This window comes from Mastomys coucha, unplaced genomic scaffold (genome assembly GCF_008632895.1).
Source record: "Mastomys coucha isolate ucsf_1 unplaced genomic scaffold, UCSF_Mcou_1 pScaffold21, whole genome shotgun sequence".
In the NCBI taxonomy this organism is placed as follows: domain Eukaryota; kingdom Metazoa; phylum Chordata; class Mammalia; order Rodentia; family Muridae; genus Mastomys; species Mastomys coucha.
The window spans coordinates 68750282-68765163 of NW_022196904.1; the positions used below are offsets into that span (position 1 = coordinate 68750282).

Sequence of the window (14882 nt, forward strand, 5' to 3'; positions counted from 1 at the left end):
AAAGAAAAAGAAAAGAAAGAAGAAGAGGAGGAAGAGAAGAAGAGAGAGAAGGAAGGAAGGAAAGAAGGAAAGGAGGGAGGAAGGAAAACAGAGAGAAGAGAGTAGGGAAGGGCTAAGAATTATATTTATTATACCAAAATCTCAATATAGTAAGATAAAAACACTCACTTATTCTAAGGAAAATCATTGCCAGAATTATTGTTTGTTTGGTTTTTGGTTTTTTTGAGACAGGCTCTCACTATGTAGGTCTGGCTGTCCTTGAACTCACTATATAGACCAGGCTAGCAGTGAACTCACAAAGACACACCCCTGCCACCTCTGCCTCCCAGGTGCTGGAATTAAGTAAGTGTGCCTCCACACCCAGCCTCTTACCTGAACTTTTACTCATCAGTATCCATTAAACTTCTCACTCTCTATCCTTATGCCCAGTCTCAGTCAACCTGAAATGAATCTGGAGGGATTGAGAAGGTAAAGAAGTTACCTGAGAGTGTGGCCAGAATTCGTTCAGCTGTCCCCCGAAGGGTCTCCCCAGGCTGCCACTCGACTTGAGGTAGCATCCAAAACTCTTGGTCTCCAAGTTTCTCTCTGACTAAGAGGACAAGGTTTCTGTCTAGCTTTCGATGCAACGAGGTTCTGTCATTTTTTTTATCGGCTTCTACAAAGGGATGATCAGAGGAGAGAGAAAAATAAAAAACAAAGGACTGCTGGGCGGTGGTGGCGCACACCTTTGATCCCAGCACTTGGGAGGCAGAGGCAGGCAGATTTCTGAGTTGGAGGCCAGCCTGGTCTACAGAGTGAGTTCCAGGACAGCCGGGGCTACACAGAGAAACCCTGTCTCGAAAAACCAAAAAAACAAAGGACTATGATTGACTAAAACCAAGGATTTTGAGTTTTAGAGCTTTCTATTAGGCACTACCACAAACCCAGTTCTCTAAGAACTTAAAGCATAAAATCATGTTAGGGAGATGTAAGGAACAGGGAGGGGGTGTTAATTTCCTGAAAACTGTTTTGTTACTTGAAGCTTCTTGTCATTAAGATGCAAAGCAGAAGCCAGGCAACTGTCCTTAGGTTTGGAAGTGAGAATACCCTCCCACCCTCCCTCCCTTGTGGTTGGCCCAGGAGGTCACAAACCTGTTTCCCGAGCTCCAGGTCTGAACTGTAGGAATGCCTGCTCCCACATATCTTCTAAGTCTTGTGCCAGCGTAATGCCCTGCTCTTGTTCCTCATCGTAAAGGTCAGCTTTCTTCTTTGCCAGTCGCTGAGCTTCATCCAGAGCACGGAGCTCATGGTCTGAATACAGGCTTCTCTCTACCTCTAGCTGGGAAATGTGAGAAAGGGAGAAGAAAAAAAAAAAAAAACTACTGTGACCTTAACAGGCTCAAAAGTACAACCCTTAATACACTCAGAAATATGATCAGTGGGCTGGAGAGATGGCTCAGTTGTTAAGAGTACTGACTGTTCTTCCAGAGGTCCTGAGTTCAAATCCCAGCAACCACATGGTGGCTCACAACCATCCGTAATGAGATCTGAAGCCCTCTTCTGGTGTGTCTGAAGACAGCCACAGTGTACTTATATATGATAAATAAATAAATCTTTAAAAAAAAAAGAAATATAATCAAACACTATACAGATTTTTTAAAAAGCCCACTGAACTGTAAGCAGGCAGTAAGAGATCAAGACTGTCAGAAGAACTGAGAGCATTCTGGGCCCACTTCCTACACCCCAGGTCTACTCGGCTCTGACTAGCATCAGTTAAAGGACCTTCCTGCCCTGAAGACTTTACAAACATCCCTTCTTCCTACACTCTCTCCTGCCATTTCTTTCACATCTCTATTCATCCTTCTGATTTCAACTTCAATGCCACTTTCTCAGAAAGACATTCCTAGACACTTCTCACGAAAACCAAAACCTATGTAGTTCCATGTAAAACTCTTCTAGTACTGTGTTTTCCTTAGTAGCACTTACCAAAGTCTGTAACTAGTCATAGGACTGGTTACTGACTGCACCGCACTACTGGAAACTCTCAGAGAACCAAAGGTATGTGCCTGTCGTATCTACAAAGCCTATCGCTTTGCACACAGGTGCACAGTATTAGCTACAAATACCTATATGGTTAAAAAGAAAGATTGTTTTAACTAAAAACAAAAGGTCAAGCGAGTGAATAAATTGAGCAAAAGGCACTGAAGAGTGTTTCCCTTAGTATCCCCAAGATAAAAGCCTTTGGGAGTTTAGGGATATGTAAGACCTTTCATCACTATCTACTGAGACTTAACAGCTTAACTGCAACTACACTTGGGTTTTTGCCAGTATTTCCTCACTTGTCCTTCACAGAAATTGCTCCCTGGGGTAAAACAAAGTAAACTTTACCACATGCATCTTAAGGACGTGCCCACTATCTCCACGACGTTCTTCCTAGCATCGCAAAGACTTCCCTGTCATCTGAGAGCTCCTACGTTACAGAAAGTGATTCCTGTTCATCACTGGATCCCTACTGTATTGAATGAACAAGAAGGAAACTATCCACACTGAATGCTCAAGCGAAAACAAGCTATTTAAACTCTTTGAACACCTGGTATATACTAACCCAACTCAGTGCAGATATCGCTAACGATCGGGAAGTGAAATGACTTTCTCCAGGTCACACAAAGTACTAGAGTCACCATGGTATCAAGACCTCCTTGGTACTGCGGCTTCCCTCCACCGCACTACGTAGCCCGTGACTGCCTTACCTGCTGTAATAGACCCGCCATCTCTTCCTGCAATGGGGTGAGCGGCTTGGTGACCAGCGGTGGCCGCTGCAGGCACAAAGCGCCGGACAAGCGCCATGGAGATCGGCTGCTGGAGGACGCAGCCTCAAGGGACAGGCCACGAGAACTACCTGCCCAGAGTCTGTCAAGCTGCCGCCAGCCTCTAGCCACCCCTAAAAGAGTACGCCCTATGGGCGCCGCCATCTTTCTCTCTTCCCACAAGGTACCGCGGCGCCCGGCAGAGCCGTCAGCCAACCCCAAGTTCCCATGAGGCAACGCGAGCCAGCGAGGGGGCAGGTTTACTAAGTAGAATGAACCATTGCGTTTGGGAGAGATAGGTGAAATTCTAGTGTTATACCACTAGGAAGGGGAAAGATTCCCGTACAAATGGGTTATAGAGCATTTAAATGTAAAGAAAAATACTCACAGGACTATTTAAAAGCAATCAGGTAATTTCTCTTATGTGAGCACCCCCACAGATGCCCATGGTGCTGGCTCCAGCTAAACCAAGCCCGCGGACCGGAGCTGACGAGGGTCAATATCAGTCATGCAGGTTGTTAGAAACTCCGGGTTGAGGCTCCTGCAGTCATGGGCTGGACCTAGGATGACCAGGTAAGAATTGCGATTTCGAGCCCACTGTCACTCTCGAGCCTGCCCGCGTGCCTTGCACTCCTGTGTACCACTTGAACCTCCCAAAACACCTTTAACCCTGTCCCTCACCGGACTCTCCTTTTTTTTTTTTTTTCCCAGGCTTGTGGCCGTTGCCCAAGCTGAGAATATCCACACCGGAGCCCCGAGGTTAGAAGACTCAGCTGCCAGGCAGAACACTGAAAACAAAGTGGCTCCGAGTCGCTTCAGGTGAGGGTTAAGTGGATCCAGCCCTCTGGAAACTCGCGTCCTGTGACTTCTGCCCGTCACTGTCCAGAATCATAGAAAAAGTTCATTCCTGGCCGTGCTTGTGCAAATCAGCACTCTAAAAGTGGAGATAATGCTTAGAGGGGTTGTTGGTGAAGATAGAGGGATGAGCTGTGGCATAACGTAGCTGTTCAATTAGCAACTGTTAGCTAAGTATCCAGTGTGTATAAATAATAGCATTCTTTTCCTGGTGAGATAGGCTTTAGTTCCGACTAGCAACTCTCTCTGCCTCCAAAACAAAATGTCTTGAAGGACTACACTAACTGCACATCTTAGATTGGGCCTTTCTTTTGTGCCTAGCCCTGGGAACTGGCACCCTGCAACATCCTACTAGTATTAACACTACATATGCAGGTGGTATATATGTTCACTTACCTTCACATCTACTTAACGGTTACCAAAACCTACTACCTGGGGCTGGAGAGATGGCTCAGTGGATAAGAGCACCGATTGCTCTTCCAGAGGTCCTGAGTTCAAATCCCAGCAACCACATGGTGGCTCACAACCACCCATAATGAGATCTGACGCCCTCTTCTGGTGCATCTGAAGACAGCTACAGTGTACTTATGTATAATAATAAACAAATCTTAAAAAAAAAATTAAAAAAAAAAAAACCTACTACCTGTTGAGTACAGTGCTAAACACTGGAAATAGAGGTTACTGCTCCCCAGAAGTAGTACACAAACTTGCAAGGACAACACACGGGCAAATGTTTTAACCGTACTCTGATCAGTGGAATAAGAGAGGTAAGAACTGGCTAAACATTTAAGAGAGTAAGGCACTCATGAGGAAGTCAGGCGAGACTTAAAGAACTGTGGCATGAGGAAGTGAATAGGACAACTCAGCTGGACAAGATCGGTGTAATCATTACAGGCAAGGGTAACATCTGTGGAAAGGCAGGCTGTCAGAGAGAACTGGTATGTGATGCCTCTAGAAAGGCGTTTTGGAACCTGTAGGTTGTGACCTCTTTAGAGGGGGTCACCTAAATCCAATAGCAAAATTACAGTCATGAAGCAGCAACAAAAATAATGTTCTGGCTGGGGCGTCACCACAATATGAGGAGCTGTATTAAAGGGCCCCAGCATTAAGAACACTGAGGACCACTGTTCTAGAAGGATCCAAATGGTGAAGGACGGCCCTATCTCCCTGGAGCTTTTACACTTTGCCCACTGCAGGCAGTGAGGAGCTAGCTGCTTAGAATTTGATCCAAGACTGTTGTAGCCATTCATTTGGCAATCCCAGACACTCCTGGGATGGTTGGGGTCATATCCCTGCTCCAACAGTAAAGGCCCTCTCAGCAAGCAGGCCATCAAGCATAGCCATATCCTGTCCAGTTCTGGAAAGAGTTGATGCCATTTTATTCACTTATTCATTCATTCTTTTGTTCATTTTTAGGATGACCTTGCTGTGCATCCCAGGCTACCCTCAGATTCATAATCCTCTTGCCTTGGCCTCCTGGGTGCCTGGATTACTAGAGCATACCCCAGCTTCAGCCTTACTCTTTAGAGAGTCTGTAGCCACTGTGTTGATGTAACGCCATAGGGAGCAAGAATGGAAGCTGAGAAGACTTGAAAGCAGTTAGAAAGCAATAGAAATAAGTAAAATGATGGTGTCTAGAACAGGGTGATAGTTTTACTGGTATAGCCAGTGGACTTTGGTTTTATTTTGTTTTGAGACAAAGTCTTGCCACGCAGCCTAGGCTGGCCTGGAATGTGTGACAGTCCTCCTGTCTTAGTCTCGTGGGTGCTTAGGGATTACAGGCATCTGTCCACACCCAACTACAGATCTGTTAATATAAGATGTGAGAAAAGGAGAGATGTAAAGGCTCAAAATTGGGCGCCAAACCATTGAAAATATGGAATTGTTATATATTGAAATGGCAGGGACTGGGAGTTGAGATCTGTGTGCTTACGTTTAAGATGCCTTATGCTTGCTTTCAAAAGGCCTTGTGTAATCATGTATAATAAAAGAAAACATTTGGGACACAGAATCAGAATAGGAGTAGATATGTCATATAGTCAGATATCTGGGGGAAGGAAGAACCAGCAAAAGAAAAATCCTCCCCAAGACAGGAAGAAAACCAGACAAGATTTTCTTTTTAGTGTGGTGCAAAGTAGGGAGCTGAGCTGTGTCTGGCGCTGCAGGCAGGATGGGGTGACAGGCAGATAGCGGGATTGCTCATTGGATTTAACAGTATGGGGTTGGTTGGTGACCTTCACTACAGCCTTTCTAATGGAGAGGTCAGAAATAACTTCTCATCTCATCAGAGTGGGTTGGTTTCAAAGAGAATAAACAAGTATTGTCATTCCTTTAAGAAGGCTTTGCTGTAAGGGAGAATGAGAAGCTCTTGAGAACTTGGGGTCTAAAATGTGGGAGGTTATTTTTTTTGTTCTTGTTTTGACTTTATGACATGACCGTATGTTTTGCTTCTGGGAACCAGAGAAAGACTGATACTGAAGTGGGAACATTGCCAGAGCAGTGTCCTTGTGGGGCTAATAATGCAGCTGGAGCTTCACAACAGTAGAGTCCTCAAAGGCCATGGGCACAGATGTTCAGTGGTGGAAGCTGGAAGAAAGTCTGATTGATTCTATTTCTCTGCAGAGGCCATCAGCTGGCCCTGAGGAAACAGGAAGGGCTGGGATGTTTATGGAGACAAAAGGAAATATAGAAGAGGCATCCAGGAGAGTGGAAGGATAATTGAACTGAGGATGATTGGCAGGCATCTTGAGAGCCTGCTTGATGCTGGCAAATCATTAACATGAAGCACTGGGTCTTGGTAGGGACAGATTTTATACTCCCTCCCCGCGCCCCCCCCCGGGGGGGGGACTTAGCAGGGTCTGAAAAGTTCTAGTGGCCATAAATTAGGAGATAGACTCCAGTGAGGTAAAGCCAGGGATGCTACCAAGCGCCCCACTGTGCACAGGACAGCCACCCACAGAAGTGTTTTATCTAAAATGTCAGTCAAAGAGCCCTGGTGTAGAGACCAGTCAACCATGACATATTTGCGCAGACTCAAATTGTCTAGAGAGATGGATTTAACAAGGGCTGGGAATTTGCCAGGAGAATGTGTAGAGAGACAAGGGAGTTGAGACTAGAATTTAGTCCCTGTAAAGAGAGAAATTGTACCTGAGGTATGTGGAGTGGCAGCGATCTGACGGGCTCCTCAGAGTGCTGCCCTGAAGATAGCAAGGGGATGGGGATGGCCAGAAATGCGCAAAGCCAACTATGATGCAGGTACTGGTAATAACGGCTGCCTGTGACTCCCGAGAAGTGCATAGCCAAGGTAGAACAGATGACAATTAAAAGAGACAAAATTTAGACATAAAAGTGCAGATCTTTTGGAGATCTAGCTGAAATAATCAATAGTTATTTAGAAGTAGTGCCAGATGAACTATATCATCCCCCTCTTCCATTTTCTCTTGGTAATACTTCCCTTATATCCCCTTTTCTCCTTCTCAAATGTATAGCCTCTTTCTTTTTTTTTTTTAAATGTTGGAGGTGGTGTATTCCTAACAACATAAATATGACCTGATCAGTCTGTATAATGTTACTTGTATGTATATTACCTCAGGATTAACGACTTGATATTGGATCTCCCATTTTCAGTATGCCTTAGTTGCTTGTATTTGCATTTTTAAATATTTTACAGTTAAGCCAGGCGTGGTGGAGCACACCTTTGATCCCAGAACAGTACCAGCAGAGGCAGGTAGATCCCTGTATTGGAGGACAGCCTGGTCTATATAGTGAGCTCCACGCCAGCTAGAGCTATATACGGAGACTCCCCCAAACAAAATAAAACAGTCCGTTTATTAATAAAACAGTCCATTAGCAAATGAAGCACCTTACCATACCTCCCTGCCAGGAGAGAAGGCAGAAAGACTAGTCCCAGAAAGCGCTATCTCTCTTTCTTAGAGCCTTCCTCAAAAGAGCTCAGTATACCTTCAACCTGGGAGGATCTTGTTTTGTTTTGTTTTGTTTTGTTTTAAGACTGGCTCTTGCTATGTAGCCCAGGAGGACCAGGAACTCTGTCATCATAGCTTGTCTTAAACTCTTGGTTGCTTTCCTGGCTGGGGTTACAGGCATGCACTGCCATGCCCAGCTGAACCTGGGAAGTTAAGTCCTGATCTTGACCATGCCCTAGATTAAGTGGCTTGGGCACCTAGTTTAATTAAATCTTGCTATATAAATGGCATTGTACTGGTTTTACTCAGACTTAAGACTTGTATTTGTGCAACAGAGGGGGGAAAAATCCACGGAGAAATGATGGTCACTGAAACAGTAATGTCATCTACAGGACTGGGACACTTTCCTTCTTAGTATAGAAGCTGATAGGCCAGCCGCCCAAAGAGGCTGTGCATCGTGCTAAGACTGGGCCGCAGGAAACAATGCATTGCGCTGAGCTTTTGAAAATATCCCTACAGAAGCAGATGGGGCGGGGAGGGGGATGCTTGAATGGTAGTGTGTTTTCAGCATAGTAGAAATACAGTGTGGGTGTGTGGGCACAAGTCTGAGTCTGATTTAGTTGTGTAGGCATAATGAAACAGCTGTGTGACTGCCATCTGAAGTGCTGAATGACAGTGCTCTGTGTGTTTACGCTTTTAAAGAGCAGAGCACAGACCCAAGGCTAGGCCTGGCTCTCCATGCGTGGTAGCCCTCTTTCTGTTTGGACTTGAGTTCTTCACCTGAACATGAAGACTCCAGCCTCAGGGGACCCCAGTAACCCAGCACACTCATGAGGCCAGTGTTCCCAATGCAGAAACACTAGGGTGCCCCAAAGGTTTGAACAGTACCAGGTGCAGAGAGCCTCCTCCAGAGACAGGGGTTTGTCTGCACTTTTTTGATTTGGTGCATGTGTTGGGGGAAGGGTGGCTGGGGAGGTTTGTGGTGGAGAGCAGAGGCTAGGCAGTCTTACAGCATATCCTAAGCTGTATCCCTGGTTAGCCCTGAATTCAGCTTTCCATCCTGTCCTCACCTTGCTCAGCTCACAAGTGTACATTGCCATGCTCAAGCTATTTTATTTTATTTTATTCATAAGCATGTATTTGTTTTGATTTAAGGAACTAACAATCGGGAACTTAAAGAAAATGTTTCTTCTGATTGCAGCATTTACCCTCCGGTCCCAGGACAGCAAAGCTCTCTGCGGTGGGCAGGGATGAAATTTGAGGAAGTCCCAATTGCACACATTAAAGCAACCTACAACAAGTAAGAAAAGGGTGCCCGCCCGAGCCCCCTATGGTGCCCACGTGAGTCCTCTGTGGGCTGCTGCTGCCTCGGGGTGCCCACTTGAGTCCCCTATGGTGCCCAAGTGAGTCCCCTGTAACTGCTGCTGTCTCGGGGTGCCCGCTCGAGTCCCCTGTGGTACCCACGTGAGTCCCCTGTGGACTGCTGCTGCCTCGGGGTGCCCGCTCGAGTCCCCTATGGTGCCCAAGTGAGTCCCCTGTAACTGCTGCTGCCTCTAGCCTTCTTAGAATAGAAGTCGGGGTGTCAGATACTAGCTTCATCTGGTTTGGGGAAACCATCTTTTTTCTTTATAAGCTTACTTAAGTTTCATGAAAATATAAAATAGGTTTAGTACAGTGTAATTGTAAGGGGTTTTGCCTTTCTTGGGACCCCTATGCAAGGACCAGAAGGACTGCATTAGAAGCAAATGGTGAGAGAAGCAATGTTCAGATCCATGATTTATTTGTAAAGTAGCCAGAATATATACCTTCTTACCTTAGGCCCTGTGCACTGCCCCTTCCCTAGCAGGGCTAAGTGTGGCAGTGAAGGAAAGACTACTGTGTGCTGTGGTGCGCTAGCACAAGACACAGGTGCAGTTGGGCTCCCAGCTGTAGAAGCATAGGGCACCAGTGACAGCTTTTCAGGCTCTGGTTGCAGCCTGCCTGCAACACAGTTGTAGCCCAGGACCAGAGACGATAATCCTAGCCTAGAGTGGGAGCCTCCAAGAGCCACAGAGCCTACAGCAGCATCTCCCTTCCTTCTCTTGAACTAATGCAGATACAGCTTCTGAGCTCTCTGTTGTGTCTGTGCCCTTTCAGTACGCCCTGCATGAGAATGTTTCTGTGCAGGGCCTGAAGTTACCGTAAGAGACCTTAGGGGAGAGGTGAACGCCACAACAAGACCAACAGGCAGGTGTCCCTGCTCGGGGCTGACCTGGTAGGTCTCCTGGACAGCTCCCCTTCACTGCCCCTTCCCAAGAGCACCCAGAAAGCTCTGCAGGAAGCGGGGTGATGATAACCAAAGGGGAGACAGAAAATATACCTTAGGATTTTCTTAAAGTCAGTCTTAATTACAGTTTACCATTACTAGAAAAAAGTTTCACTTAAAATAATTTTTGGTCAGAGAAATGTCACAAGCATTTGAATTATCCACTGTAATAATATTATAGGGAACTGGTTTTGTGGGATTTTTTGAGTTTTTATGATTACCTCTGAAATGATAGGTAATAGATTTGCTTCAAAACAGTCCACTGATGAGGGGGTGTAATGGGTTTAGAGGACACTGTATTTGGATGTGACTTGGTCATTGTTGGAGGACAGCGAGGTAACAGGTCTCTGGCATTTATTCTTAAACTTTTTTTAAATTACTTTATTACATTTTTACTTAGTCGTTGGGAGTGGAGCATAAGCACGTGGAGGTCAGAGAACAATCTGTACAAATTAGTTCTCTAGCATGTGAGTGCACCTGTGAGTATTAAGCCATCCTCACACACTGTTCTTCCTGTTGTTGGAGTGGAAGACACTCAAAAGTTTCTCAGTATTGTCTTTTTTTAAACAGTTGCCTAATGTGAAACATGTAGGTTTTTATAAAACTCCAAGCGATGTCACATCAGGGTAAATGCTGCCGCAGGGAAGGCTTCATTCAGGTGGAAGCGGGTCCTTGGGGTGACGCTCTCCTGCCCTTGGATTTTGGCACTCCTCCTAAGTGTGTGATTTTTTCCCATCTTCCTTTAGCATGGCAGAGGGAGCTACTGACCTTCTTTTCTTTCTCAGTGTGGCTCCTAAGGACGTTAGCAAGCTCCCTTCCTTCCTGAGCAGTAGTAGAGCTATATGCCTCCTTTTCCCAGCACACAGATCCAGGTGGTCTCTGCCACCAACACGTCCCTGGCCCGCGCCTCCTGTGGCACGGAAGGCTTTCGCAATGCCAAGAAGGGCACCAGCATCGCCGCACAGACAGCAGGCATAGCTGCTGCAGCAGTAAGTACCTGGCCATGTGCCTCTACTTTCCCTGTGGCTTATGGTGGGGAAGTCTCAGTAAACCAGATTCAGAAGCAATGAGATCTTTGCCCACCCCTGTTAGACGCCCTGACACTGCAGCTGCTTTAAGAGGCCTTTGTAGAAAGGGTACCAACTCTTGCTCAGCTTCAGTGGAGAGGAAGATGTCATTGATGTTCAGAGGAATAACCAGAGTGCTGAAGGCTTTGGAACCAAGGCTCCTTCCATTAAAGACCAATAATGGGTTGTATTCTATTCAGGAAGCATGTCTTATAGCACAGGTCCCAAAGTGGAGTGTCATAGATCTTTCTAGAAGCAAATTAAGCAACTCCATTTCAGACACTTCATTATTACCATGTCTTCAGAAGAGCCTGCTATTATCCACTCTTTCAAGAGAATCAGATTCTGGGCAGTTGGTCAGAGTCAAGCAGCCAGTTCAGCTCTCTGACATGGGCCTTGAGCCAGAGCTGCATGCTTTCTGCTATAGCAGAGACCACAAATGTGTGTACTCCAACAAGCAGAATACTTCCGGAAGGAATACCTTGACCTTTAAAGCTAGACATAAGGAAACCTTTGATTGCTATCTATGAGTAATAACCACCAAAATGCAGAATGATGTCATTGCCCATCAGACAAAGCACAGTCAGCTAAGTAGCACATGCCATTGTTTGGAGGACCTCTGCATGGTAGCTTTTGTGTATCTTCCAGGACCCATAGTGAATGTGCTTATAATCTGGACACATACTTAACTGTAAAGATACTAAATCCCACTTTATAAGTGGACCTGACCTTGATACCTCAGCATTTGGAGGAAAATCAGGCAGTATCTACAAGTGTCCATTAGGTGGCGGTGCAGTTCTGTACCCTTCGTTCCTTGTCCATCTTCACTTGGACATCCTTAGCTTCCTTCTGTGTCTTCTGCCTTGCTGTTTGCTTCTGTTGTTGCCGTTATCCCATGTATCCTGGAGACAGTGGCCAGAGGTCGGGCTGCAGCACTGTCTCAGGCGCACTGACCACTTGCCTTTCTCCAGAAAGCCACAGGAAAGGGAGTGACCCACGTCAGAGTCGTAGTGAAAGGCATGGGACCAGGACGCTGGGTAAGTTAACTAGGGGTTCTCTACAGTGTGTGTGTGTATGTGTGTGTGTGTGTGTGTGTGTGTACGCGTGTGCATGTGCACGTGCGCATCAGGCATGAAGAGTAGAAATGTACCTTAGTGAGTTTCCATGGTATTGTTTAAAGTTCCTTTCTGTTACTGGGATCTGCTAATCCCCGCAGAGCAAGCCTGGGTCATGGATTAATTTATTACCTTGAGTGCCAGCCCCTGGGAATGGAAAAGTGGTCTCTGGGGGACCATCACAAGCAGATCCTCAGCACAGACTAGTAAATGCAATGGAGAAGGGGTCAAGGCACTAGGCACCTTGAGAGGGATTCTGAGACCAGTGGGGCTATAGCTTCCCCCAAGAAAGTGACATCTCTCCGACTTTAAAAGAGCAAGGTGTTGGGGTGTGAGTGTGTGTGTGTGTATGTGTGTGTATGTCCCAGGAGAAGAAAACACTCCTGTAAAGCTACCAGAGTGTGTGGATAGAGCCTGTTCTCAGACCGTAAAGCACAAGTGGAGGCAGGGGGCTAGAATCATAGGCATTAACAGTGAGCTTCCATCCTTCTCATTTTGAAGACCATGCCATTTGCCTATTTCTGATCTTTCCAGTCTGCCATCAAAGGAATGACCATGGGGGGCCTGGAAGTGATCTCAATCACAGACAACACCCCTGTGCCACACAATGGCTGTCGACCCCGGAAGCCTCGAAGGCTGTGATGGGAAGGAAGCGTGCACTTGGACCTGACCTAATTGACTCCTGTGGATTCTACAGAAGGCCCACCGTGGATGCTGCTGGAGCCGGCTGTTCTCCAGCCCTCCTTGCACTGAAGCTGGGGGTGCCGAGGCTGGCCTCTTGGACATGAGGGAGTGGGAACTGCAAGCCCACTGTGGCCAGCTCCAACCTCTGCTCTGGAAATAAAGGACGATTCTCTGTAGTAGCTGTGAGTTTTTGTCCCCAGTATTACAGACTTCTGAAAGATTGTGAATATAAATGTGCCCTGGATAGAAGGGCTACAGTGTAAAGTGGGCTGCACCCCTTCTTCTGACACTGCCTCTTACCTGAGGTGGCCAGATCTTGTCACAGCCAATAACTGAGCAATTAGCCCAGGTGAGGGGAGAGCTTTTTGCCATCCTCTGGAGCCTGCTAGATCTCACAGGTGGTGGACATGCTTGAAGTTTGCCTAATGGTGTAGGGGTGCTCCCAAGCTCAGATTTTCTGGGAATGTTCATCCCTCATACTCCGTGAACTTTGGCAGCCCCCAAATCCCAAGAGAAAAGTATCTCAAAAGTAAGCTGTAGGCAGGTGGAGCTGTATAAAACAGGATTTGCAGGTGGATGGTGGAGGGGCGGAGCCTATGAACTGTGCTGGTGTAGAACCTAGATGGGGCAGATAGATGGGCACTGCTCGAAAGCCCCAATCAATCATGCACCACCATAGGCAGCCAGGGCTCTAGAGAGAGCGGCACAGGAGAGGAAACACCTTTCCAAGCCTGTCCATCTGAGAGCAGCAGAACTTAGAAGGAAAGGCCCACAGCATAGTACCACTCCTCCCAGACAGGGCTGCAGCCGAGCTGGTGAAGCCTTGAGCCTTCCCAAGCTGCCAGTGGGTAGATAGGAGGGGCTGTGTTGGAGCTAGAGAAAGGACAAGACTACCAACTTAGAGGAATTGAAGAGAAAATGTCTCCCTACTCCTTTTAATCCTTAGCAGGACCTGAGAAGTATCCTGAGTAACTAAAGCTCGTGGAGAAGGAGCATTTTAATATAAAACTGTCCAAGCAATGCTCAAGCTGGGCTTGAACCTTCTGAGTACTAGGATTACATTGTCACCATGTCACACAGATAATATGCTGAGAAAGTAAAAATGGTGGCAGTTTCTTTATTGATGACAATAAAGTAACATTGTCAAAGAAAATAGACTTTAAAAATGAGCTTCTGAACCCATCCTTTGTGATTTGCTATGGTTTTGGCCTTTATTCAAGTGGAGAAAGGGCCTGAAGTACCTCGTGGTTCAAGCAGAAATAGTTCAAAGGTTTAGGGGAAAAGCTCCACGAAGATTCTCGACAGAAGATTGGGACTAGTGAGACTAGTGAGAACCGGAAGCAGCTGCCACACTAAGCCTGAGAACAGGTAAAGGATCTACAGCTTTGACAGGATCTGAGCCATGGAGACAGTTACCACCCAGGAGTAATCACAACAGACAGGTTTCTCCCAAAGTCATGGCCTGGAAGGGAAGAGGAGCATGTTCCCCGTAGCTCCAGTGGGAGGAGCAGGCGTGCTTCTGGCTGAACATCACAGACAGCTGAAGGACAATGGTGTGGTCCTTGGTAACTCAGGATGGATCTAAAGGGGCCGATGGTGAACCCAGCTGAATCCAGAGACAGCTGAGGGCCCGTAGTGGGGAACTCAGGGTGGATGTGGAGGGCCCGTTGTGAAAGAGTAAGCACAGCTACAAGTGACAACTACCATGCCCCACTGCTTCACAAACTGCCTTGCTTATCTGGGTGAGGTGGCACATGTCTGTCATCTAAGCACAAGAGGTAGGGGAGAAAGATCAACAGTGTAAGGTTATTGTCAGTTTGTGAGTTTGAAGCCTGCCTGGGCTAAGACATAGTCTCAAAACAACCAAAGGGTTCTGTCAACTAGACCAGGCCCACTGTATAGAAATTCATGCCCGCCCGGCACATCCCTAGGCTCAGGAGCCAGCCCAGTATGGACATTGTTTCCAAAGCTTCACTAAGAAGCTAAGAAATGAACAAGCTTTATTTTGACAGACTCTCAGTACACTGTCACTTCCAGTCTGTGAGTAGCCAACAGCATCCTCTTCTTTTTCCTGTATTATTCTTTTGACTTGGCTTCTCAAAGGCTAATGTCGACCTAGCAGAAACTACAGCTTCCTTACTGGTCAA

The 14882-nt window shown here is 46.6% G+C and overlaps 2 protein-coding genes across 2 annotated transcripts in view; one reads left to right on the top strand and one right to left on the bottom strand.

Annotated features, from left to right (window-relative positions):
• Positions 1-3006, bottom strand: part of Mrpl46 (mitochondrial ribosomal protein L46) — a 7731-nt gene extending 4725 nt beyond the window's left edge. Inside the window, exons 1-3 of the mRNA XM_031387038.1 lie at positions 2730-3006; positions 1132-1318; positions 482-655 (exon numbers count right to left, since the gene is read on the bottom strand). Coding sequence (XP_031242898.1) covers positions 482-655; positions 1132-1318; positions 2730-2951 — 583 coding nt within the window. The 5' untranslated portion in view covers positions 2952-3006. The remainder of the gene's footprint in view (positions 1-481; positions 656-1131; positions 1319-2729) is intronic.
• Positions 3007-3029: 23 nt separating this feature from the next.
• On the top strand, positions 3030-12911 carry Mrps11 (mitochondrial ribosomal protein S11). The gene is made up of 6 exons (XM_031387039.1): positions 3030-3359; positions 3498-3605; positions 8766-8864; positions 10729-10858; positions 11908-11973; positions 12586-12911. The coding sequence occupies exons 1-6, from the start codon at positions 3295-3297 to the stop codon at positions 12691-12693; spliced, it is 576 nt and encodes a 191-aa protein (XP_031242899.1). The 5' UTR covers positions 3030-3294; the 3' UTR covers positions 12694-12911.
• Positions 12912-14882: the final 1971 nt, after the last annotated feature.

Bases quoted from the DNA above. Each gene is read 5' to 3' on its own strand.
- Mrps11 (XM_031387039.1), top strand. From the start codon at position 3,295: ATGCAGGTTGTTAGAAACTCCGGGTTGAGGCTCCTGCAGTCATGGGCT. The intron at 8,865-10,728 runs GTAAGAAAAGGG...TCCTTTTCCCAG, and splicing joins ATTAAAGCAACCTACAACAA to CACACAGATCCAGGTGGTCT. The intron at 10,859-11,907 runs GTAAGTACCTGG...GCCTTTCTCCAG, and splicing joins CAGGCATAGCTGCTGCAGCA to AAAGCCACAGGAAAGGGAGT.